The sequence below is a fragment of the Asterias amurensis genome, chromosome 11, assembly GCF_032118995.1.
Source record: "Asterias amurensis chromosome 11, ASM3211899v1".
Lineage (NCBI taxonomy): Eukaryota > Metazoa > Echinodermata > Asteroidea > Forcipulatida > Asteriidae > Asterias > Asterias amurensis.
Genome location: NC_092658.1, coordinates 4038261 through 4065409, shown reverse-complemented (window position 1 = coordinate 4065409; position 27149 = coordinate 4038261). Strand labels below are relative to the sequence as shown.

At 39.9% G+C, this 27149-nt stretch overlaps 1 protein-coding gene across 1 annotated transcript; it reads left to right on the top strand.

Annotated features, from left to right (window-relative positions):
- The first annotated feature begins 1232 nt into the window (after positions 1–1232).
- LOC139944126 (muscarinic acetylcholine receptor M1-like) lies at positions 1233–25498 on the top strand. Its single transcript, XM_071941089.1, has 4 exons — positions 1233–1290; positions 5684–5716; positions 7638–8737; positions 25151–25498. The coding sequence occupies exons 1-4, from the start codon at positions 1233–1235 to the stop codon at positions 25298–25300; spliced, it is 1341 nt and encodes a 446-aa protein (XP_071797190.1). The 3' UTR covers positions 25301–25498.
- The last annotated feature ends 1651 nt before the right edge of the window (positions 25499–27149 follow it).

The following is a 27149-nucleotide window of genomic DNA, read 5'->3' as shown; positions in this document are numbered from 1 at the left end:
ATAAAAACAAAAACGGGTACATATTGAGATGACTCACAAACCCAACAGTTTCATGTTTTAATAGACATCTAAACATGCGATGATGTTTGAACTAAACTTCTCTGATGGTGACACAACACACACAAGGGAAGTGTGGGCTTACGGGAGGGTCCGTGTGGGGTATTTTACGCAATGGACCCAATGATTGATCCTTTTAAAGAAAAATAATAACAGCAGGACCCCACAAACCCATTCCGTTAGGTTGTGTACGTATCATTTATCGCGATTCAAAAGGGGAAACTATGTTGATAAACTACTTAGGGTGAGATACGTACGAGCAAGCCACGTGGTTTATTCATCCATTTAGGGGACGCAGGCTGTTCCAATAGTTTGTGTAATGGAAATATTATTCAGTATATAGACAGGGAACGGATGGTTTAAAGGGGATACATGTCTGTACCTCGTGTCTCTCACTCGGTCAAGTTAATAGTATACACCGGAGAAGTAGTCCTCCCCCCCCCTTGCGTGCGTTACTTTGATAAAGAATAAGTGGACTGCATGCTTGATGTAATTGTAATTGTATTCATTTTCCCGCAAACCTTCCACGAGTTTTCGATTGACCCTCTATCCCTCATGATCATCATGATCTGTACCTATCTGTCCTCCTCACCCCTCATCTCACCCCATTTAGTTGATATCGATCTCCTGAATTATGCCAATCATGCAGCATGTTTTTTTGCTTAAAGACACTGGACACCCATGGTTATTGTCAAAGACCAGTATTCTCACTTGGTGTATCCCAGCATAGGCTATGCGTAAAATAACAAACCTGTAAAAATTTAGACCCCATTAGTCATCGAAGTTGCAAGAGAATAGTGAAAGAAGAAAAAACACACCCTTGTTGTACAATGTGCGTTCAGATGCCTAATAAAAAGCTTCAGTGGGCCTGAAGTCTTGTATTATTTGAGTGAAAAATTACTTCTTTCTCAAAACTATACGTTTACTTCAGAGGGAGCCGCTCCTCACAATGTTTTATACTATCAACAACTCTCCATTTGCTCGTTACCAATTATTATTTTAAATTATTACCAATTGTGTCCAGTCGGTGCCTTTAACCAGACGAAGCAACTTTGTCTTTATTCATAGAAAGACCTAAAAACCCGCCATCCAAGTAGCAGCAATTTCGCGTGCACGACCAACCTATTAGTATTAGCGACCGAACAAACCTTAAATGTCACGGTCAACAAATGACCATGGCCATGGCCGGGACTAAAGAGGAGATGTCGAGACCATTCTACCTCCTCGCGAGACGTAAATTAAAACCTAACACCTTGAACAAACCTCTCGCATCACCGCTCTGGATGCATGCTTTTAAATTTATCTATTCAGCTACTCCTTTAGAGGGACGTTCACTCTTCTCACTCGGTCATGGTCAACCTTGAAACTACAATAGCCGGACGGAGCACTACTCAATAACTCAATTAAATTCAATCAGTTTATGGTTATTTGCTCCTTTTAACACGCTCTACAAGTGAGTATAAAAGAGATAAACGAATGAATAAATTTAATATGGTTACCCTTTTGACACTTATGCAAGAATGGATAGGCGTAGTTCAAGTTCATTAGGTCAAATACTGCGTCCCTTCTAAAAGGTAATTTGGCTCGTTTAATTTGCTTCATGCGTTAAAAAATATAGTGCATGGTATGGTGGCCCTGAAGGGACATCGCATAACGCAAACATGTGCGCACACGTATGCAATGTCGTGAAACAAATCGCGAATATGTGCGCACACGTATGCAATGTCGTGAAACAATTCGCGAATATGTGCGCACACGTATGCAATGTCGTGAAACAAATCGCGAATATGTGCGCACACGTATGCAATGTCGTGAAACAAATCGCGAATATGTGCGCACACGTATGCAATCTCGTGAAACAATTCGCGAATATGTGCGCACACGTATGCGAATATTATTTGCGAAGTCGTGAATTTTATTGCATACCATGTTGCATACCTATGAATAAAATATCTAATGATCTGGGGGGTTTCTTTCCAACAGTGAGATAAGCGGTAGTCATTGCAGCAGTAGTCTTTGTTGTGAGGCAAGCCAGGCGGGTGGTCGTCCTTGGCCTGGTGCCAAGTTCCTGGGTATACACATGCTTTACAGAGGGAGCCTGCTGTAGCGCCACAGTACTCCCTAGATCGGTAACAAATTATCCACAACTATGACATCATCCTATTGGTATGCAACATGGTATGCAATAAAATTCACGACATTGCAAAACAAATCGCATTCGTGTGCGCACATATTCACGATTTGGTTCACGAGATTGCATACGTGTGCGCACATATTCGCGATTTGTTTCACGACATTGCATACGTGTGCGCACATATTCGCGAATTGTTTCACGACATTGCATACGTGTGCGCATATATTCGCGATTTGTTTCACGACATTGCATACGTGTGCGCACACGTTTGCGTTATGCGATGTCCCTTCAGAGCCACCATAGTATGGTGTCCCTTGTGGTGTTGTACGCGGAAATTGGCTTTGTATTTCCCTGCGGTTGCTTTATATGTGAGGGAGTTCGGCAAACTTAAGACTGGCCCCCTGTCGTTATGCTGAAGAACCAGTCATTTCATTTGACACAATGAGTTCATAGTATAAACGTGCAGTGACGTCAGCTTTCTATAATATCTGCGTTTTGATTGGTCCGGGGTGACGTTCGTCTTGTTGACCTCAACATCTTTGATTTACTGACAAAGTTTTAGGTTTGAACTTTACATTGTGAATGAGGCTCATTGCGTGATTTGCACACACGCTTTTTTTTTTTTTTTAAAGTCTTCTGCCACACAGTTTTCCATTAGTCTGTTTTGAACGTATTGCAATACTCATAGCAGACAAAATTGCAGATTAAGTTAATTAAGTTAATTACCTTACTCACAATGTCATTGTCTCTCTCGTATTTCATCTTCTTCCGTGAGAGTACAATCCACCCTCTGGTGTACAATAATGTGGTTGCTGGGTGATTGCATGCGAGGGTGTGGATAGAGCGCAGGTGGGTCAACAGTATAAACGTAGACTCGTGCGGCTAAGAACCGCTCAGGCTATTAGCCGAGCTGGGGACGATTTCACACAGCACTAAGATTCACCAATAAGATGAGTTGTCATGATTACTATTTATTGTGATTTGTAATGTGATATTGTATTTTTCACAGGTTTGTTTATATGTGCATAAGTTGAGATACACCAAGTGTATCAAGTGTAGTTCATGCTACTTAATGTGTCAAATGACAGCTAAATTCATTGTACGTAACAATATTCCTCCTTCCCGCCTTAGTTATGTCACATTGATTTGAATGGGAGAAAAGCAAGATGGCCGCACCACGGTATAGGTCTATATAATACCAAGACATGCAGTATTAAAATTATTACGGCTCTGGCTCAACTACGTTCTCAAACCACGGCACGCTTGACTCTTGGTTTTTGGTTCTTCTTCGTTTTAAAATTAATTCATGGAGACGCGTCTCCATGAATTCGTTGTCAAATGCAAATTCCAGAGGGAGTTCTTGGAGTTGCATTCAGGACTCTCCCTTCTACCTTTTTGTTTTTGGGATGGCGAGTGGAAGGCACTTGTACAAGTCGTAAACCAAATTAGGCATACTGTCATACTTCAGTTAACGGTAAAACAAAGTGCAATCTGTACATTTTTGCTCGTAAAAGTCAGTGGCAGGTTATATCTTAAAGCCATTATACACTTTCGGTAAACAGTATTGTCCAAGTACCACACTTCGTGTATCACAACTAATATATAAAATAACAAACCTGTGAGAATTTAGGTTCAATCAGTCATCGGAGTCGGGAGAAAATAACGGGAAAACCCATTCTTGTTTCCGCGCGTTTCGCCGTGTCATGACATGTGTTTAAAATAAATCCGTAATTCTCGCTAACGAGAATTTATATTGTTTTAATGTTTTCTCAAAAAGTAAAGCATTTCATGGAACAACATTTCAAGAGAAGTCTTTCACCATTACCTTCTGTAAACCCTGTAAATTATTTGTAAATCTGTGAACTTTCTTTTTCCTGTACCGAAAGGATATAATGGCTTTAATGGAGGCAGGGAAACCCATTTGAAGCAGGCCATAGCCAATATTCATCATAGTCAAGGTTTTGGCCCAAATGTCTCCGTGCAAGTCTCAATATTAGACAACATGTCGCGGCCAAACTTAATTAGTATAGGCCTCATAAGACACGAATATCACGCCCGATGTAATGACTGAATGACACGAGTGTCAATTACATGAAGGTCGCATCAAAGGTAAATTTATGGCGAGCCAAAAGTAGCATTTTGAGAAACATCTTCAAAATATTTTAATAGGGTGACCATGTCTTCAATGTATTTAATGATATAATTAATACTTTTAAAGGTATCCCCATTGTTCGTTTCCTAATAAGTTTTTAAGCTTATGCTTAATTATTTTGAGTTCTCACCATTAGTGTCCAGTGCCTGTAAATAAACCCTCTTGAATCCTGCCCTCTATGGTATTGTCCTATATGGTAAATGGATTATCAAATGTCTTGCTATGTGCACTCAGCCTTACCATGGTCAGCTCGCTAATTGGTTACTCGTATTATGTGTTCAAACCCTTTAAAGATACATTTACAGTATCTTGTTGATAGATATCTAAATGCTTTAAAGACATTGCAAACTATAACATAATTACTCAAAATAAGTGTTCGCATAGTTACTTGGTAATATAAAAACATTGTGAGAAACGGCTCCATCTAAAACGTAGTTTTTGAGAAAGAGGTTATGCCTCACTCAAATAATAAACTGTGTATTTTTTCGTTCATCATTCACTTGCAACTTCGATGACCAATTGAGTTTAAATGTTCACAGGTTTGTCATTTTATGCATATTATGTTGGGATACACCAAGTGAGAATACTGATCTTTGACAATCACCCAAATGGTCCAATGCCTTTTAAGACGTTTCTTAAACTAATAAATAGTACTTTGGCTTGCCATACAAAATGGCAGCTTAATGATTGATGGAGTTTGAAGTTACAACTACGGTTCAATAATTGCACACGAGCAAGTCCATCATATTAAAACAAACGAATGGATATTGAATAATCAACCATAATGATCAATACAGCACGGTATCCGTGCGTATTGTCTACACTGTCAGTTCAAACTGCTTTTTGACGCTCTTGACTTTAGATGTGATTTTTGTTTGAGTGATTAATTTACGGATAAAAGTACAGCGGCTGTCGTGGGAGACTGTTCTTTGCTCTTTGGTATTGAATCTTAAATCTTGAATCTTAAACTGTTATCTTCCCTAAATAAAAGACTTGCTGCTGGCCTGGAGTGGGTGTTTTGCAAAATCTGTTTGTGCTTAGATGTGATCAGAGACTAGACATTATCAGTTTCATTCCGAAAGCTCACTGATTATTAATTTAATACCAGTATTAATTCTGCACATATATATATCCGTCTAAATTACCATGAGCTCTAAGGCTATGAAACGGCATTTAAAAACCCCTTAGTTGATTCATTCTCAAACATGCATCTCGTATTTAACTTATTATCCGTCTTCACATAGACTTTGTATACACATTTTCTTGTGGTGTATCCCACCCAGTCTTTAGAATTCCCCTCTGTAGATCGATTATTTTCCCTCAGCACGTAATATTTTCAGAGAAGCTTTCTACTATCATTATCTTCAAACTGTGTAAGTTTAGTGTAAATCTGTGGACATTGTGTTTTTTGTTTTACAAAAGTTACATAGACCCTTTAAGGAACCGAAAATGCGAGCTTTGACACCAATCGAAATATTCAACAAGTCGTATAGATTGATGTGCAAACAATAATATGACAAACAGTGACGCTATCGGACGTTTCGTTTTGGATGGGGCGGGGCAAAGACATAAAATGGGGTTGTTAAATGTACTGAAAACCGTTCATTTGCGCAATTTAAGGTTTTAGATGGAGGGGAGGCAATAGTTGGGGTTGGGAAAGGGTTCTGAGCTCCAGCCCTGGCCAACCCCACATAGTAACGCTACTGCTGATAACATTAAAGTGGTAATTTTGTTTTCACATTACACTGTATCAAAATGACTTGGCCAAGTTTCCATCAACATGTTGCAGCAAGTGTGTTTAATTCCCAAAACAAACTATGTATACAACACCCATTATATTCTGCCTCGGATCAGAATTGGGTTATAGCAAGCACGTCACATGGTAATATTTTGTATCCATATACCCATGGTAACTAATGTATACTCGAAAGGACGGAGTTATAGCGAACACCTTGATCTTTAAATAATGCACCCGGCCAGAATCCGCGAGACTGAGCGCAGCATGCCCTTTCGAAAGACGCGAGGATAATCCTATAATGGACCCACCAGTTTTCCCGTCACGACACGCAGCTCTCTCCCTCCAATTCCTCTTAATTAAAGACACTGGACACCTTTGGTAATTGTTAAAGACCCGTATTCTTACTTGGCGTATTCAACATTATGCATAAAAGAACAAACCTGTGAGAATTTGGACTCAATTGATCATCGAAGTTGTTAGAGAAATGAAAAGAAAATACACTTGTTGCATAGCATGTGTGCTTTCAGGCCATAAGTCTAATTTGATTGATAAATAACCTCTTTCTCAGAAACTACCTCACTTCAGAGTGAGCCGTTTTTCACAATGTGTTACACTGTCAACGGCTCGTCGTTGCTCGTTACCAAGTAGATTTGTGTGCTAACAATTACTTTGAGTAATTACCAATAGTGTCTAAGTGCTTTTAATGTACGGTACAAAACCTGTAAGTGACGTAACCAACATAACCACATCGATGCAGTGCTGCAATGCTGTTTTTTGATTGGCTTAAACTTGAAGCATCCTACAGGCATCTTTTGGACATGCGCATTGAGGAATCCAAACACAGTAAGGGTTGCACTTCAGCAAAATGAGCAGCCGACAATATTGCAGTGCCACAGTCACGTTGTGTTGCTAGTTTATTATAAACTATCAGCGTGTACACTGACCATTACTGTACGTGGATGTTCCACTCTTCAGCATGTGGCACACACAAGTCACGGAGGCCTGGTGATTGAATAAATTAACTTGAGAATGGTAAAACTATGAGGCAAAGTATCCGTCTGCATCATCATAAGACAATTTCGTCTAACGCGGTGACATTTACGAGAACCGGCTGAAAACTTCATTCTAATTCAGTCCGCAAACTCCGTGGTAAATTCATGCGTAGATCTTCCCGGAGACACGAGCAACATCCTCAGCAACCCCTCAACACGGCTACGACGACAATCCTTAAGTTGACTTGAATCAGTCTTCTGGTGATATTCTTTTGGATCGAACAGCTTATATTATTTCAATGGAAAACACAACCTACGAAGCTTACGATGGGACAGTGGTCTTTAACCTCTCGACTATACTGGTAGCCGAAGAAGAAATGCACACTACAGCCGCCCAGCAAAGTCTGTACACCCAGTCCTCGTTCACTTCGGTCGTAACAGAGGAATGGGTCACATTTGAAAATGAGTTTGACAATAACGGGACCTTAAACTCCACTGAAGCTGTTAGTGTTGGTGTCCAACAGTTGACCGACTGGCAGATCTTCATTGCTTCGGCGAGTGCAGTATCTTCGTTCATCACTGTTATGGGCAATCTCCTGATCTTGGTTGCGTTCTGTGCCGAGCGTCGCTTACGCACCTACACCAATTACTACATCGTAGGTCTCTCTGTAGCAGACTTGGTTGCAGGAGCATTCACTATGCCCATGTACACTGTGTACTGGGTGCTAGGGTATTGGCCACTTGGGGATGCACTGTGTGATACCTACCTGTACGTCAACCATGTGTTTCTTCACGTCTCTGTTTTGGCGATTCTGGTCTTGGCATTTGATCGTTACCAGGCCGTCTCACAGCCCTTGAAGCACCTTCAGAGACGCACCCTGAGTCACGCCTGCTACATGATCGGCATTGCTTACGTTGTACCCATCCTAATTTGGCTTCCTTATGTCCTCATCTGGCCGTACATAACAGGTAGTACAAAGATAGCATATTCCTGTATTCCATTCTACGTAATCGAAAGTCCATTTTTCTCAATCTTGGCACCCATCATTTTTTCCTGGATCCCCTTCCCAATAATCACGTTCTTGTACTGGCGAATTTACCTGGTCATCAAGAGCAGAAAGACTCAACGTAGAGGCCCGGTGATGATGCAGGAGTTGAGTACGAGTACGTCCAGAGTGACAGTAGCCGAAGATACAACCCCTAGTAACATAAGCGTGAAGGTACAACCTCCCAAACGACAGCACACCGACGACATTGCAGACGTGAACATCATCCTAGACAACGGAAACAACCAGCAAGAACTTGGCCAAGAAAACCCTGCCTTCGATCTGAACGAAGAAGAGCAATACGGCAATATTCAAAACAATAAGACGGCGCCCTCTGTGCCTAACGTCTCAAACGTCCACCCTCAACGGAACCAGCAACCGATTCTGGACCCCAACATCCAAAGTAAGAAGCCCACCAGCTCCAACGGCACGGCGCAGCAACAGAAGCAGAAAACGGCAAGTACGAAGAAAGACCGCGAGAGTCGCAAGGAAAGCAACCGGGCAACCCGGACCCTAACCCTCATCTTCATCGTGCTCATGGTCGCCTCGCTGCCATGGTCGATCCTCGTAATCATACGGTGCCTGTGCCCAACATGTCTACCGTTTGCGCTGTATCAGGTAAGTAACCAACACAATTCAATTAAAGCCATTGGACCCTTTCGGTAAACAGTGTTGTCCAAGGCCCACGCTTTGTGTACCACAACTTCTAAATTTATATCAAATAACAAACCTGTGAAAATATAGGCTCAATCGGTCATCGGAGTCGGGAGAAAACAACGGGAAAACCCACCCTTGTTTCCGCGCGTTTCGCCGTGTCATGACATGTGTTTAAAACAAATACGTAATTCTCGTTAACGAGAATTTATATTGTTTTGCTGTTTTCTCAAAAAGTAAAGCATTTCATGGAATAATATTTCAAGAGAAGTCTTTCACCATTGCCTTCTGTAAACCCTGTAAGTTATTTGTAAATCTGTGAATTTTAATTTTTTTTTCTGAACCGAAAGGGTCCAATGGCTTTAAAGGCATAGAAACCTCTGGTAATTGCCAAAAACCAGTATTCTCACTTTGGTGTATCTCAACGTATGCACCAAATAACAAACCTGTGAAATTTGAGATCAAATGGTCGTTAAATGGAAGAACAAAACACGCCTGTCACGCGAAGTTTTGTGCTTCCAGATGCTTGATTTCGGGACATCAAGTCAAGATCCAATTCTGAGGTCTCGAAATAAAATTCAAATATTTGGGTGGAAAATTACTTCTTTCTCGAAAACTTCGTTACTTCAGAGGGAACCGTTTCTCACAATGTTTTATACCATTAAAAGCTAAGTTAGGAAGATTTTTGTGAAATACACGGCTGAACACCTAAGCAGATGTCCAAGACCAGTATTCTCATTTGGTGTATCCCAACATAACATGCTTAAAATAACAACCCTGTGAAGATATGGGCTCATTTTGCCATCGAATTTGCAAGAAAATAATGAACAAAAAAACACCCTTGTTGATGTGTGCTTTCAGATGCCTAAAAAGGGCTTCATGACTTAAAGGCAGTGGACACTATCGGTAATTACTCAAAATAATAAATATCACGTAACCTTACTTGGTGACGAGTAATGGGGAGAGGTTGGTAGTATAAAACATTTATGAAAAAGGCTCCCTCTAAAGTGGTGTAGTTTTCGAGAAAGAAGTAATTTTCCACGAATTTGATTTCGAGACCTCAAGTTTGGAGCTTGAGGTCTCGAAATCAACCATCTAAACGCACACAACTGCGTGTGACAAGGGTGTTTTGTCTTTCATTATTGACCAATTGAGCTCAGATTTTCAAAGGTTTGTTATTTCATGCATATGTTGAGATACACCAAGTGAGAAGACTGGTCTTTGACAATTACCAATAGTGTCCACTGTCTTTAAAGTATTTTATCAAATTCATATTTGGGTGAGAAATTACCTCTTTTTCAAAACTGCGTTACTTCAGAGGGAGCCATTTCACACACTGTATACTATCAACAGCTCTCAAATTGCTCATTACCAATTAAGTTTGTAACGCTAATGATTGTTAGGACCAGGTAATTACCAATAGTGTCCAATGCCTTTATATCACTCTACGGAATGGAATGAACTGTCATGGTTACTGACAAGTTCTCTGCTCGCATTTTACCACCTCCAAGCAAGAGAGTCCTTATAGTAACCAATTGGAAATCGAAATGACAGTATGAACCAACACGTATATTATAGATTCCACCTTGTTTCTCCCGTGATGTTAAATTAAAGGCACTGGACAACTTTAGTAATTGTGAACGACCAGAATTCTCACTCGTTGTATTCCAGCATATGCATAAAAAGACAAACTTGTGAACATTTTGGCTTAAAAAGTCATCGCATTTGCGAGAGAATAATAAAAGAAAAATCATTCTTTTGTATTACTTTGTTTGCTTTTAGATGCATAATAAAATATTCAGCTGAAGTTAAGTATCTTATTATTTTAGGGAGAAAATACCTCTTTCCCCAAAACTACGTTACTTTAGAGGGAGCCGTTTCTCAAAATGTTTTATACTATCAACAGCTCTCCATTGCTCGTTACCAAGTAAGTTTTATGCTTACAATCATAATAAGTAATTACCAATAGTGTCCACTGCCTTTAAACCTTTTTGTAATTACGTTTTCGTCCACCGATGCAGAGTGGGCAGTGGTCGACATGTCCACACTTGTGAACGGAAACCAATAAGTGTGATACGAATGAACAGACCTGACAACGAGAACATTTTAGCCAACACGAAAACCGAGTCGAGCAACGAAAGATATCACATTTTGTTAGACTAGAGCTTTTTCCTGGCTTGTTCAGACAACGTCCATTACAACAAAATGGCTAAAACGACTACCGTAAATCTGTAAATGAAATAAACGTTGAAAGTTTTTTTTTTTTTTTTTTATTGCACTAAAGAGGTTTTTCCAATCAACCAAGCACAGCTTGTACGGAGTTCAATCGTACCATCAATTAAAACGAACAGAAAAAAGGTTTTTATTTGGGGGGGGGGGCAGGGATATGAAAGAAATGAACATCAGCGCATTGGTGGGGACGTCTCCCTCAAAATTAAGTTGCTGACGACTAAGACAAATTGTACGTAAAAGCGTAAGAATGGAATGGCTTGTAACAAAAAAAAGTAAAACCATACAAAAGCACACTTACGTAAAACATTGCATAGGCCTTATACTGTACCGATCTCCAAGCCAAAGTTCTCCCATTTTTAAACATTGCATCGTTGTATCATGATGACATGAATCAAATGGGCGTTTAACCAATGCGATAACGGCTACGACCTTAACTCGAAGGTGGCTAAGGGAATATGGTTATTGTTTTCGTGTGTTAACTTTTTGAAAGAAAAAAAATAAACACACAAGTGGGTAAATAGTAAACTTGCGGTACAACCATGTGTAAATCTAATAGGGTGAGTCTTGGCTCTGAAAAGAGCCGGTTATAGATCGCTACTTAAGCTCCACCACCGCCAGCAGTCCGAAATTCTCATGAAGACGAGCAGAGTATACTGTCGAAACGTCAAGACCCAACCGGCTCTTTTCAGAGCCAACACTCACCCTAAGATATTTACACATGGTTGTACCCGCAAGTTTGCTATTTATTTATAGTTTCTTCTTATTATACTCCACACCATGCAAATACGTACAGAAGTGGGTGTTGACCAACCGGATCCACGGTTTCGGCTTCAGGTTCGGCTCAGGTTTATAGCTTGGCCCCGTGGTTGATTTGACCATTTGACAATATTTGGCGTTCTTTGACGAGTAGACGGAGCCTGAAGCCGAATCCAAAGCCGAAGCCGTGGTTTCGAAAAGAGCCCAAGACAACTGAATTACTCAATAACCATGGTGATTCCATTTACACTATCACTTTGTTTCCACCGTGAAAAGAAAAAAAAGAACTGTTTCAATGACAGGGCGGTAAATTACTCAGGACTTAACACTGTTTAAAACGGAAGACCTACATTTTAGTCCTGATTTCTGTCTTAAATTTCTGCTTCTCTGAGCTCTCTGCCTCCGCGATTCATTAAATTGTCACGGTGTACCTCCCAACATTTTGGGGCTTTGTCACTCGATGAGTTGGTCTAGAATTTTACGCATGTTTTGAGCCGCATTTGTTAATCTGCGGAAATGTTCGTGCAGTGAGGTTTGTGCCGCCTTTAAAGTGCAAGATGCGACAACGTTAAATTTGTTGAAAAAACAAATATGCCCTAAATATATATACTAACAAGATTTATTCCGATTGACAGCGCCTTGCATGGACTTCGGAATCTGACTTTGAAGTTGGGGTGTTTGGGGTGTGTTGCGAGACCATTAGGCCTATGCCACCACAAGCTATTTCATAGCATTGTACTCCACCTTTTGACGAATTTAATGAAAACGTATCGAGCCGGCGAACAATGTTGAATGTGTCAGTTTCTCCATAAACCATTGGCCCAATTCCACGGTATTTTGTTGTTTTTATATGTTGAGTAATAAACCATGCACACAGACCGTGAACATTAATTTAACCTAGAAAGGGAGTTTTAACCCAGTCACATTTTCCCCTAGACTTGCGAACCAGTCGTACATTTGTCACGGTGCATGCTAGTCTGGTTCCCTGACCAAAGAGTCCTTGACGTCTCTTGTTAAAAATTTTAGGCCAGGTATCACCCACGGTTAAAAATAGAGCATGACGCAACTTGTCAGGGTCGGGGGTCATCTCCAGGGAAACCATGTCTGCACGTACTTGTTGCGATAGCGTACTAGTTGCGATAACGTAACCCTCCTCCCAACGGCCGCCAGGCCGGAGGGTTACGAGATTATTTTGATCGTCAATTAATGACAATCTGGTTCAACACGTATAATTTCGACAGCTAGTCACCAGATTTTGCCCCATTTTTACCACTTTTAAAAATCATGAAACTTAATCCTCAATCAATGTCTAATGAACACTCAAGTCAAAACACCTTTGAAAAAATATTTTTGAAGAAAAAGGACAAAAACTTACCAGATCCCGGAGCGACTTCCCAGGTTTATATATTTTGAACTTGTCGCATCGCTTTGCAAACGCTTTATTTAGGCACAACGCATGCATTGGCAATAACTGGCATAAAAACTCCTGGATCTGCGGCCTACAGAACCGACATTACGAGTACGTACCGAACATCAACGATACTGTCCGAATGTTGACGACAACACGTTCGGAACATTTCGGATAACTTCTAAAGATGAGGAATTCCTCCTTTTTGGTCACGTGGTTTTTGGGTGATACCGGACCCTAAATTCGACAGAGCCTAGTCGGAGATTTTGGGGTCTGGGAACCAGACTACTCCCGCGACATACTGCTCTCGCAATATTGTTGGTACTGTAACGAACTGAAACTGTGCGCCCCGCCGGTGCGTTGGAGTGGCCCCGCCGGATCTTGGAGGACAACGCTCCCACGGCAGCTGGCTTGAACTTTTGGTGAACTATTCTGTGATTGGACGAACGATCAATGATGTATAACATTGTATAACATAATTATAAGAGATTATCCAGGTGCGCGGACCGGATGCGTTGTTTTGGCGCCTTTTCTATACAATGTATTGTGTATGATTAAGATGTGTAAACAGACCAAATGTTGAGTTCAGTGAGTGAGCATTGAACAAGTTGTCCTCGAAGTATTAAATAAATCAGTGTGTTTCATATTGAACGGAATTTGAGTTCGTTTGTTTTCTGTCAGCGTTTGGCTACAGAGCAAACAAGGACCCTGGCAGTACGTTACAGTACTTTAAACGCACTGGACACTATTGGTAATCACTGTTAGCGTAAAAACTTACTTGTTATAACGATCAATGGAGAGCTGTTGATAGTCTAACAACATTGTGAGAAACGGCTCCCTCTGAAGTAACGTAGTTTTCGAGAAAGAAGTTATTTTCCACCAAAATATTTAAATTCGATTTCGAGACCCCAACATTAGATTATGAGGTCTCAAAATCAAGCACACAACTTCGTGTGTGACAAGGGTGTTTTTTCTTCCATCTCGACGACCAATTGAGTTCAAATTTTCACAGATTGTTTTTTGTGCATAAGTTGAGATACACCAAGTTAGGAGACTTGGCCTAAGCACACAAATTTGCTTGGCGTGAAATTTTGCCTTGTTTTGAGCAGGATTACCGAACCAAATTTTAGACGTGATTTTCAGAATAAGCAAACAACAGCTGAATACCAGTAACAAGTAAAATATGCAGCAGATGAAAATTTGGTTGGATGCTAAGCAAATTTTTGTGATACGCAGCTCTATGAAATTGGGCAGTCTCTTGAGAGTAATTGCGAAAGAGAATAAGAGCCATTTATGCTATCACTGAGACGAACATCTTTAAAACGACTTGCCCACAAGTCTACCTTTCGTCTTTTATTTCTTTAAAATAACAAAATGGAAAAGGAAAACCGTTCTTTCAGGAAACAAAACCTGCGTTTTTGTTTCTCCATCAGTTAAAAATCTGACCACGTTTCACCTCTCCTTCAACAACCCCACTGGCTTCCTATTCACGAACGTATCATCTTCAAACTGTTAACCATCACATATAAATGTGTGAATGAAACTGCTCCCCCTCATATAAATGTGTGAATGAAACTGCTCCCCTTATACCTTACTGAGCTTATCACTCCTTACCAGCCAAATCGCACACTCCGCTCCAGGGCCCGATTTCATGGCTATGCTTACCGCCGAATTCTGCGCTTACGATCGCGATTCCCCGCTTACGTGCAAGCGCCGAATTTCTGCGCTAGCCTTGTAAGCGTAGAATGCCTATAGTAACGTGGAGTACGCACGCGCAGAAGCCAAATTTCGCCGCTAACCCGTGAAATACGCTTGCCGTAAGCACATAATTCCCTGCTTCCGTAAGCGCCGATTCTGTGCTTACGGTAAGCAGAGCCATGAAATTGGGCCCTGCAGCTCAGATACAAGGATTCTCACTCAACCTAAGACCAGATACACTTCATCCTCCAAAGGTTTTTATACAGCAGTACCAAACTTTTGGAACACTCTTCCTTATCAAATACGTCATGCTAATGCACTTTCCGATTTCAAAATACCACTCAAAACACACCTTTTCCAAACTTATTTCGCTTCTTAGGCTATTTATTTATTTCTCATTGCTTTGTACATGTATTGTTAATTTTTGATTGCTTGTTATTTTGTTGTAAAGCGTTGTGGTACCTTTTTTGTGTAAGAACGCTAAATAAATGCTTAGATTATTATTATTATAAAAGTGTTGCTCACCGAGAACAAAAACAATTTTAGGCCTACCATCGCTATTATATTTTCAAAAGCAGTTATTTTTTTACTTTCAAAAGCAATTGATTCTACTTTCAAAGGCAGTTATTTTCATTTTCAAAAGTAATTCTCGAAAAACCAACTGCCTTTTAAAATATAAAGATTTGTTTTTTAAAATAAAGTTTATAGCAGAAGCACTTTACGAGCTTTTGTAATGGCAGGAGAAATTAATTGCAGGAGAAATTAAAGTGCTTGTTTTTGTTATATACATCTTTGCCGTGTCCTAGACCTAGTTCAGATGATTGAGTTAAGATTTTGTATGAACTGAGTAACTCTAAAAACTACCTAATTAATTAACATTCATCTCCACATGTTTTTTGCCCGGAATTTCTACCAGTGAAGACAACAAGAAGAATGAGCTGAAAGTGGGGTCCTCATTCATGTCACTTTAATACAATACCCACATTCGTAAATCTCAACACATCGATGCATTGACCTTCAAGAGAGAATTGAATCAAGTGGCAAACACTTCGGATGAAACAAGGAGAGCATCAATCAAGCACTTAATCAATCATACATTTATTTCCATACAAATACAAATATAAACAATATGGTTTAACAAAACTGGAGCTGTATGGAAGCATGACCCATTAAAAGCAAAAGCTTAGGCCGGGATGCCCTTGTACAAAACAAAGATGGATCGTGATAATAAGAACTGCATTTACAGTTCGACTGTGGCCCTTTGTGCTGTGCAAATCAATTTGGGGCAATACTGCTTCCTCGTCAATCTGTCAGTTATAAAAGCTCGGTTCTCCTTGGGGAACGTATTCAGTTGTTAGCTTCAAAGGCAGTGTACACTTTTGGTAATTACTAAAAAATAATTATGAGCATAAAACCTTACTTGGTAACGAGTAATGGGGGGAGGTTGATAGTATAAAACATTGTGAAAAACGGCTCCCTCTGAAGTAGTTTTCGAGAAATAAGTAATTTTCCACTGAAATATTTGAATTTGTTTTTGAGAAAGAAGTACTTTTCCACGATGTTGATTACGAGACCTCAGACTTAGAATTTGAGGTCTCAAAATCAAGCATCTGAAAGCACACAACTTCGTGTGACAAGGGTGTTTTTTCTTTCATTTTTATCTCGCAATTTCGACGACCGATTGAGCTCAAATTTTCACAGGTTTGTTATTTTATGCATATGTTGAGATACACCAACTGTGAAGAGTAGTCTTTGGCAATTACCACTAGTGTCCACTGCCTTTAAGTGCATCAGAATGTGTAATCAGACAATTTGGAAGGGCTACCATTTTTGTTCGATCGAATCCAGAGGAGTAGGGGGTTCTGAGCAGAGGGATGGGTAGGGCCACTGTCCCCTGCCTCATCTCCTATATTACCCGTCCCCAGCGGTTACGCAAACAAGAGAAATTATACTCAAAGTGTTTTATGTTGTCGAAAGCTGCTTCTAAATAAGTAAATTGTTAGTGCCATGATTTTTTAAAGAGTGATTAACAAACGTGGATACCTTCCCTTTAACTAGGAAACAAGTACAAAGATCTGCACAAGAAAATGTTGGCGTCTGATCATTTAAGATAAATATTTGGACTTCTTGGGCTTATTTGGGAAATAATGCAAGCACATCCGGCGCCTGTCTGGGGTGCTAGGGGGAAAGACTCACTTCCAAATTGTGTAACTACTGTTTATTTTGGACTCACATTATGTCTTGAAATCGTGCTGCAAAATGGGCCGTTAAAGGCACTGGAAATTGTCAAAGACCAGTCTTCTCAATTGGTATATCTCAACATATCTTTTGCATCAAAATAACAAACCTGTGAAAATTTTGACTCAATTGGTCGTCGAAGCTGCAAGAGAATGATGGAATAAAAAAAAAAAAACACTTGTCGCTTGTGTGCTTTCAGATGCCTTGAATTCGAGACCACAGCCGATGTATCGAATTCAATTCAAATATTTTAGTGAGAAATTACCGCTTTCTCAAAAACTACTTTACTTCAGAGGGAGCCGTTTCTCACACAATGTTTTATACTGTCGACAGCTCTCCATTACTCGTTACCAAGTAAGTTTTTAGGCTAAAAATTATTTCGAGTAAAATACCAATATATGTAGTGTCCAGAGCATATGAAATTGGGTTATGGTCTGTAAAGTATTTTTAGACTTCGGTGAGTATAGATTTACCATCGCTTCACCGAGCTTGAGACTTTGGGACCTCGAGTCATCATCACTCCCTATCAGTGCCCTAAGGGTAACATTTTCGGGCACATGGGGGGGGGGGGGGCACCATTATGTCCAGCGTGCACTGCTGGCCAAGTTTCTGTTTACCTTCTTCAAAAGTGTCCTTTTTATCGCCTTTTTAATATAATTTATTTGTAAGATAATATACGTGTTGGAAATACAAATACAGTATCTGTATGTGTAGATGGTAAAACAGTTGTTCAATCATCGAAGTTTTCACTGTCAAACTCTGGAGTGTTTCAATACCCCAAAGTCGAGATTTCAAATTGGGGTACCGGGCGGTGGTGGCACGGACATCGGGGAAACCACCCGCCCTCTCATTACGCCACTGTGTCCCCTATACCTCACTAAGTGCAACTCACACAATGTACTTATAGGGCCTACTAATAAAACATACCAATGTACCAATAAAAGACAATCATTTTATACTTAAAAAAAAATCCGCCGCTAAGTGGCAGAAGATTGCACTACACACACCTTGTAAACCCTCGAGAAAAAAAAAGGTCTCTGAGGGATGTCACATTGTGATCAGACGCCGATCCTAGAAAGTGACAAGTTGTGGCATTGTATATTCGTGTCATTGGTACCCCCACCCACACAAGGTTGTAATTATTACGCCTACAACCGCGGACTACCTTATGGTCCCTCTTTTGTTTACACTCTTTAACTTTTCTTTGCAAGAGCTCCAATTGGTTTTGTTCACGTTGTCCAACTGTGGACTTTCCCGTACCGTGAACCTCTTTTGTAAAAGGTCCCTGGTTTGAATGTGTACACGCACATGTACATACTGCTCAAATCAGCCCCGAAAACACAACCCACGGTCGCTACATGGACTTCTCGCCTGCGTGCCTTCTCAGATCCAGTATTAATTAAATTTTAAAAAATAAAAATGCATTAGACGATGACCTTGTGAAACAACCGTTCCATTACAGTGATTCACACAAGTTGGTTGAATAACGGTCTGCATTCAGAAATCAATTACTTATCCCTTTACTGTTATTTATTTATAATATTTATGGGGGAGTTCCCATGATCACTGCACAAAGGGCAGAAATTACCCTGGCTTCATTTGGGTTAAACAGTATCAGGCAATCTAAAACTAGTCAACTTTATAGATCTTTGGTCAGATTAGTGTTCTTCTGTTTCGTCTTTCTCCTTCGTTCTCTTTTGTTAATTTTGGACATCTCGTTTTTCAGATCCCTACATCACTGGGCGCCGTCGCCTACAACTAAAATAAATCCTCACCACGCCCGAAACCTCCCATCATAGCTCATTAGGGTTACAGCCGCCACACCACAAGCTACAAGAGCCTTCACAGGCACCCAAACCTCCTTGTAGATAAGAGTGTCTTGTATAAGTGAAACAATAGTCCGGACTGGGATTCGAAACCACACCCTGTAACTTTATACAGCAGCCTGGGTTTGAATGTGGTGGTGTTATTCTCAAATATCGCCGTCGCCGTCGTCGTCGTCGTCGTCGTTGTCGTCGTCGTCTTCTTCTTCTTCGCCTTAATTTTGTAGCACGGTATAGGATGCTCCTCTGATACAAAGCTGCCCGTAGCCACTCGTGCCCCTCATTCTCACCCTGGACCTTAAAGACACTGGACACTATTGGTAATTGTCAAATACCAGTCTTCTCACCTGCTGTATCTCATAATATGTATGAAACAAACAAACCTGTGGAAATTTGAGCTCAATCGGTCATCGAAGTTGCGAGATAATAATGAAAGAAAAAACACCCTTGTCACACGAAGGCCTTAACGTCTGTCCAGCATTTATTTTTAATATCCTGGATTGCAGCATTTTCTTTATTGGTCTTTTCATTAACAAATTATTCGCCCATTTTCTACAAGCGAATTCATCATTGACTCGAAGATAACTTTGTTTTTTCTTTTTAGAAAAACTTCTTCCACTCGCCTTCTACCTCTATTCTATTTTGCATTTATCAGGCAGTCCTATGCCTGTCAAGCATTTATCACTTAAAATCACAAGTTATTGTATTAAAGACACTGGACACAAAGACCAGTCTTCTCATTTGGTGTATCTCAACATATGCATAAAATAACGAACCTGTGAAAATTTGAGCTCAATCGGTCATCGAAGTTGCGAGATAATAATGAAAGAAAAAACGCCTATATGTCGCACAAGTTGTGTGCTTTCAGATGCGTGATTTCGAGACCTCAAAATTCTAAATCTGAGGTGTCGTATTCAAATTCGTGGAAAATTACTTCTTTCTCGAAAACTACGTTACTTCAGAGGGAGCCGTTTCTCACAATGTTTTATACCATCAACAGCTCCCCATTACTCGTTACCAAGTAAGGTTTTATGCTAATAATTATTTTGAGTAATTACCAATAGTGTCCACTGCCTTTAAAAGTATTGATCGAATGACATGGGCAGCTTGCTTTGTAGCACAGCCATTTTAATTCGGCATGAATCTTTACGGTACGTTTACGAAAGACAAGTCTGTAAAGTAATTTTTTTGTTTTCAAAAACAGAAAGGTGACGGAAAATTAGAGCGTTCAACCGGATATCAGGGCATACAAGAAGGGAAAAAAACGGAATCGGAAAAAAACACGGGATGCAAATTGATTCAAATGTCATTTTGGTGTATGCATGGCTATAACATCTATTCGGTTGCCCCACGGAGCTGTGAATGTCAAAGTCTGAGTTTTCTCAAAAAATGAAGGTGCTTCCAAGTAACAAATTGATTTCATCCACCAGCGGTTGGAAGATCCAGTTGAAAATGTTCGGAATTACATTTCTAGGTATGGCATATACATGTTGTCATTATGTAACCAAAATCTGCAATAATAGTATTCTGTATTATCGTAGCTGGAGGTTCAAATGGCAGAACATGGATGTAAACATCACTTTTCCCATTTCAGTGACAATTTAATAACCAAACATGATACAAATTAAATGCATTGGTAAAGGTATGGTTCACGATTGAGTTGAGAAAATGTTACTTTTTTTTGAAATGGTGACTTCTTATGATAACGCTCACATATCCGCCACGGAGTGACGCGGGGGAAACAATAATCTCCACGGCCATTGCTTACAAATGCAGAAGAGAATTTCATGGAAAACTTACGGAATATCGCAGTGTTTCTGGATACAGTATACCGATGACCCATCAGAAAACGAATGCCGCCCAAACTTAATGACATTAATGTGGGAAAATTAAATTGTTCGTGCATGGTTCATTTCTGTTTCGGCCCAGGGGAAACAAATTGGTATTGGAATCGGTACTTAAAGACGTACATCAACCGACTATGTCAAAACTCCATTCTTACAGAAAAAATATGAGGACATAGTAAGCAGTTGAATGCTCGACAGGAACATTTGGAAAGCCATCACAAATGTCCAGTCAGAGTCGTTGAAATGAATGAATGAATGATTGCATGAAAGGATGAATGAATGAAGGGTCGGATTATAGACCTTGTGCACATGACGTCATTTGAGTTAGGCGCCCTCGGCTAGCGGTCAAAAGAGTGTAGCTCATTGGCTGATCATGTGCACCGCGCGTACACACGGTGTGGCAACCAACTGCAGTGCTTGCTTCAGGGCCACTTTGGTAGCACATCAGTAATATTTCCAAAAAATGCATTTCGGTCCCGAGAAAAATTTATGAACATTCAAATGTAAATGCCTTTTCTTCTTTGAGATTGCTGGGGACTGGTTGTCTGTAAATTTTCTCGTGTGACGTGGCTCTAAGATGGCGGTTTAAAGTAGTTTGGGCCATCCTCCACCCCCGTACTGCCGCCGCCGAGTCCCTGTGACAAGTTACGTCAAAACTTGGCAAAGTCACAACGTCTGACGTGAAAAATGTACGTAAACATTTTCTACCCGTTTGCAAATGTTGTCGTGAAAAGTTACGTCAACGGTTATTTAGATTTAAAGTTCCCTTTAAAGCATTTCTACAGGAACGGTCAAAGCTCAGCTCCGAAACCCGTGCCCCCTAGCTCGGTGCACTACTCTATTCTGCTGCATTAACTTTTCGTTCGATCTCTTTCTACAGCCACACTGTTGATTTTGTAGGGTTAACGGCTGACAGGGGACAAGTGTTCCGGCCTTTCAGACATTGCACCATAGTATAGATGTATCCCCTTTCGGGTGACTTGGTGCACATTTAACGCGAGGCTGGATCTTGCTGGAAGAGAAGACTCTCGACCGTAACCCATCACCAGATGAATGACATTTAAATACTGATCAACTGTGCAAATTTCACAAGTATTCGTACTTTGGGACTGTATTTGTACATTGGAACCGTATTCGTACGAACATTGGAACAGTTTTAATACATTGGGACCGTTTTCGTACATTGTGACCGTTTTTGTATAATTGGACCGTCACTTCGTACATTGGAACAGTTTTAGTGTATTGAAAGAAAATGGCCGCCTGCGCGCATGCCGGAGCGCGTATATAGGCCAGTGCGCGCTCTAGTTCTTATATATAACTCTATGATTGGAACCGTTTTCGTACATTGGGACCGTATTCGTATATTGGGACCGTATTCGTAAATGGGGACCGTATTATTGTATACATTGGGACCGTATTCGTTGATTTTGGACGGAAAATTATTGTACATTGGGGACCGTTAAAGTGCACAAGTTTGTTTCATTGACAATATGTAGCCATCGATCACACTAATATGTTTCCTTATATGATTTTAGGTTTACCCTTACAGAGGCAAAGCAATCGGGTGTTCGAACCCACGACATTTGCATTGCTAGAGCAGATTTCTTATAAATATTATATACCACTATAGACCACCGCTCTAGCCCGATGGCTTCACGCAGTTTGAATCCTTGCAATGATGAGTCTTTCTCAAACAGCGCTAGGTTTCTCTCGGAACCAGTGTAGTATCTTTGCCTCCTGAAGTTTCATTAAATGCCATGACAGGTGACCATATTGGAAATGACACCTCTTTCAAATATTGGTTTACAAGTCATCAGGATGCGGATGTGTGGGTTCGAATCTCAGTCTCGACTATTGTTTCATATACATTTCTCTCCACCCAAAGGTAAATGGATACCTGTGAGGATAGAGACGGTTCCTATGATTCTAGTGATAGTTTTGTGTGGCGGTTGTACTTCCCAGGGAGCTTGGATGATTTAGGCATGTTACAAGTGGCCCCAGTGAGCCCCCCCCCCCCCCCCCCGTAATCTTGATCCCTTTTGCACCTTGCCCTCAAGTCGCAATATCAAAGTTCACACGTTGGTAATTGTCAAAGACCAGTCTTCTCACTTGGTGTATCTCAACATGCATATATAACAAACCTGTGAAAATTTGAACGCAATCGGTCGTCGAAGTTGCGAGATAATAATGCAAGAAAAATGAAAGGAATGTCGCACAAGTTGTGTGCTTTCAGATACTTGATTTCGAGACCTCAAATTCTAAATCTGGGGTCTCGCAATCAAATTCTTGTAAAATTACTTCTTTCTCGAAAACTATACGTTACTTCAGAGGGAGCCGTTTATCACAATGTTTTAGACTATATCAACAGCTCCCCATTACTCGTTACCATATGAAAGGTTTTATGCTATTAATTATTTTGAGTAATTACCAATAGTGTCTACTGCCTTGAAGTTATTGTATACATTTGGTAACTTAAATCCACAGTTTGTTTTAATAACAATAATAATAATAATAATAATATAGGTATTTATATAGCGCCTTTAACAAAGATCAAAGCGGAATCCTAAAGGCCTTTTTTTAGAAGAAAAAAAAATAACCTGACGAAATTTCACTTCTAAAGGTGGTAGAGTTTTTTAAGATGCTACTTCAAATTGAAAAGCGTCTCTAAATGATACATATCAAAAGCTGTTGTTTACCTCTTACCAAGTGAGATTTTATTGCCATTAATGTTCATAGTGATTCCCAAACGTATACCTCCCCTTTAACAGGACACACCCATTTTTATTCATAAATACCTCAGACAGTTTCGCTATTCCTGTTTGTGGAGAGCGCGTCACGTAGGGGTGTTTAAACATTTGTTTATAATCACTTCTTTTCAAATAAACTGTAATCATAAATAGGAGTAGCACAAACATCGCTTAAACCAGTGCCCTGCAACGGCGCGCAGCTGTTCTTCATGTCTCTGTATTTGTATGCAAACTTTAAACCCAACTCGGAATCGTGACTCGTATTTGGCCCAGTTTAGTTTGGTTGTAAATCTTAACATTAATGTGGGAATGTAATCATGCGATAAATAGAGCGTGCATACAGAATTCGTGTGTTTACATTTACTCTTGCTAGGGACTCCGGTTTGACGAGAGGGAAGGCCTTTGGCGAATGGTCACGAATTAAACCATGTCAGTGTCATGAACATCAAATTATTGTCTCTTAGCATCCCGAGGACATAATGTAATGGCATGTTCTGTATTCCCCCAATATTTGGAGATATTTCCTTTGAGTTATTAGCACTTCTCTGTTATGTAAACATTTTCATCCTGGAGTGTTTGACATACGGTGACCTATAGCTGCTCTGATAATGGTTAAAGGCAGTGGACACTATTGGCAATTACTCAAAATAATTTTTGGCATAAAAACTTTCTAGGTGACGAGTAATGGGAAGAGGTTGATGGTATAAAACATTGTGAGAAACGACTCCCTCTGAAGTGCCATAGTTTTCGAGGAAGCAGTAGTTGTCCACGAATTTGATTTCGAGACCTCACATTTAGAACTTGAGGTCTCGAAATCAACCATCTAAACGCACACAACTTCGTGTGACAAGGGTGTTTTTTTCGATGACCGATTGAGCCCAAATTTTCACAGGTTTGTTATTTCATGCATATGTTGAGATACACCAACTGTAAAGGCTAGTCTTTGACAATTACCAATAGTGTCCACTGCCTTTAACTCACTGCAGTGCGCTGGAGTGACCGTGGGAGGGTTTTTTCTGGCAAAAACGTGCCGTGCATCGCGACTGGGTGACTCCACAAAAAAAAAAATGAAAATAGACGGGAAGGGTTTTCAGTCTTCGTGTGGTCTAAGGCTATTTAGATGTTTGGGTAACTAATTGGAAAGAAAACAATAATACATTACATTTTAGAGTCGGCTCTTTTGAAGCATTTGTTTTAGTGGTTTTATGGTTTTGATAAAAGGTGAAATCAAGGCAACGTTGAATAGATTTCGGTTATTAAAAAGCATCATCCACTCGCGCTTTGCGCAACGAATAATGATATCTGAGTTAATATTTCAGCTACAAAGTTCGAGGCCCCGATGAACAAAGTTGTACACTAAAAAAAAATTGTTTTGCCATTTTGGATCTTAAAGTTTTCTCTTAAATTTCCGTCTATATTATAATGCCCAATCATTAAAATAATTGCTGATTTTTTTTTTTTTTTTTTCCTTTAAGTTATCCCCCTGTCCATAATGCCGAATCGTACCGGTAAAATTTTTGATTTTTTTGGGGGAATAATGCTTTCCTTTGAAACAACGTATTATATATGCACAACTTTGAAATAACTTGATTAACAATAATTAATTGAAATGTGTGTTTTCCCCACAGACTAGCGTGTATATCGCCCACATGAACAGCACCGTGAACCCGTTCTGCTATGCCATAGCCAACCCACTGTACTTGGATGCCTTTTTGAATCTTGTGTGCTGCGGTAGACGCACCAAACGCAGAGATAGCCGACCATCGACGCGTCGTTAAGGCCGTGTAAAATACTTAACAAGGCACAGTTGTTGATTTCACCAAACTCTTCCCAACTTAGGGTTATCTCAGGACTTTAGGACGAGTTAAGTTCCCTATCTGAAGACATTGGCCGTCGATTTAAAAAAACTCTTCTTAACTTAGGATTGACCTTAGCACGCACTTATGACGAGTTTAATTTCGTATCCGAAGACGCTAGGACGCATTGAACCCATCCTAAGTTAGGACGAGTTAGGACGAGTTACTCGTCCTAACTCGAGGTAGGATTAATTCTAGTGTTCGTGAAATCGGCTGTTGGGGTCGGTGGCCTCGGTGATCTCCGGAGCGTTCTATTTTCCCTCGGCTTCGCCTCGGGAAAGAACGCTCCGGGGATCACCTCGGGAGTCTTAGTTTTAACCATAGCACTCGAAGCAGTCAATATTGGTCATCAATTGGTCATCGAAGTAAGAGAATGGTGAAAGATAAAAACAACCTTGTTGTACTAGACAAGTGTGTGCTTTCAGATGCCAGATATAAAGGAGTAATAATATTTGAGTGACGAATTCTTCTCTCTCAAAAAAAAATAAGTTACTTCAGAGGGAGCCGTTGTTCGAATGTTTTAATAATAATAATAACAAAGAAATATAATATCAAAGAAATATAACAACAAAGAATATTTATAGGGCGCCAAAATGAGGTGCTCAAGGCGGACAGGAGGGGGAATCGCACACAGCAAGGAAAATAAGACAAATAGACCAGTCACTTATAGACGAGATTAAACAAAGTGGTTTTCAACTTAACCTTGAAAGTATTGCGATTAGAAATATTGCGGATTTGTATAGAGGCAACTTATTCTCCATTGCTCGATACCAAGTAAGTTTTCATGCTACAAAACATTTGATTGATGACCAATAGTGTAGTGTCCAATGCTTTTAAGCATTTTTGTGTTTTTTGTCGTCGGCATTTTGTATTGTCATTGTGTTATTGTCTTGCCCTTGTTTCTTCTTCGATGTTTATTTGTTTGTTTGTTTGTTTTCTTGTCTGTATAAAGGCTGTTGCCTACAAGCCACGGCTTATCTAACAGCCTCATGCTCTCGCTCCTGTATTGTACATAGTTAATTCCTAGTTATTAATTTATTATTTGCTTTTAGTTTATATTGTTTTTCTGTATAATTTAATACACTTTAGATTTGTTAAATTTCTATGTACTGTTTAATTCTCACAATTGTTTTTTTTTTCTCAACAAGAGTATGGAATAAACGTGTAATGAATTGAATTGAATTTTTTTCAAGCCAACTTTGGAGGCAACCACGTGCACTGTATGTAAAAGGAACACTTAATCAGCACAAGATACATTATTTGAGCTATAATGCACTATTCTAGAGACAATAATTATTAAACTGAAATATTAATTAATTTTGTTATTGGAATTTGCCTGTTAATTAATTGTTGTTTAAATGTATCTTTATCAGAGTATATTAACAAAATACAAAAATTAGTTTTATGAAATTGTTATAAGTAACATTTAAAATGCAATATAATATTTTTCAAGGTATTTTAAAATGACTTATATATTTAGACAGTGTTCGGTTCCAATGAGGCTCGTGTTCAATGGTCAACCTGGTCCGAATTCCGAGCAAATGGACTGAGTAGGTCTACAACTTAATACTGATCCATATTTCGGATCAGACAGACTGGGTGAATGACACATTACTGTTCCGGGTTGTGGGTCAGTTTGACCGAATATGGGTCTCACTGACCCGGAAGTTTTTGGTTTTGGTTTTTTTTGCCTACCAAAATGGCAGACAAGATAAGCCGGTTTAATAATAATAATAATAATAATAACCGTATTTATAACGCGCCTTTCGCC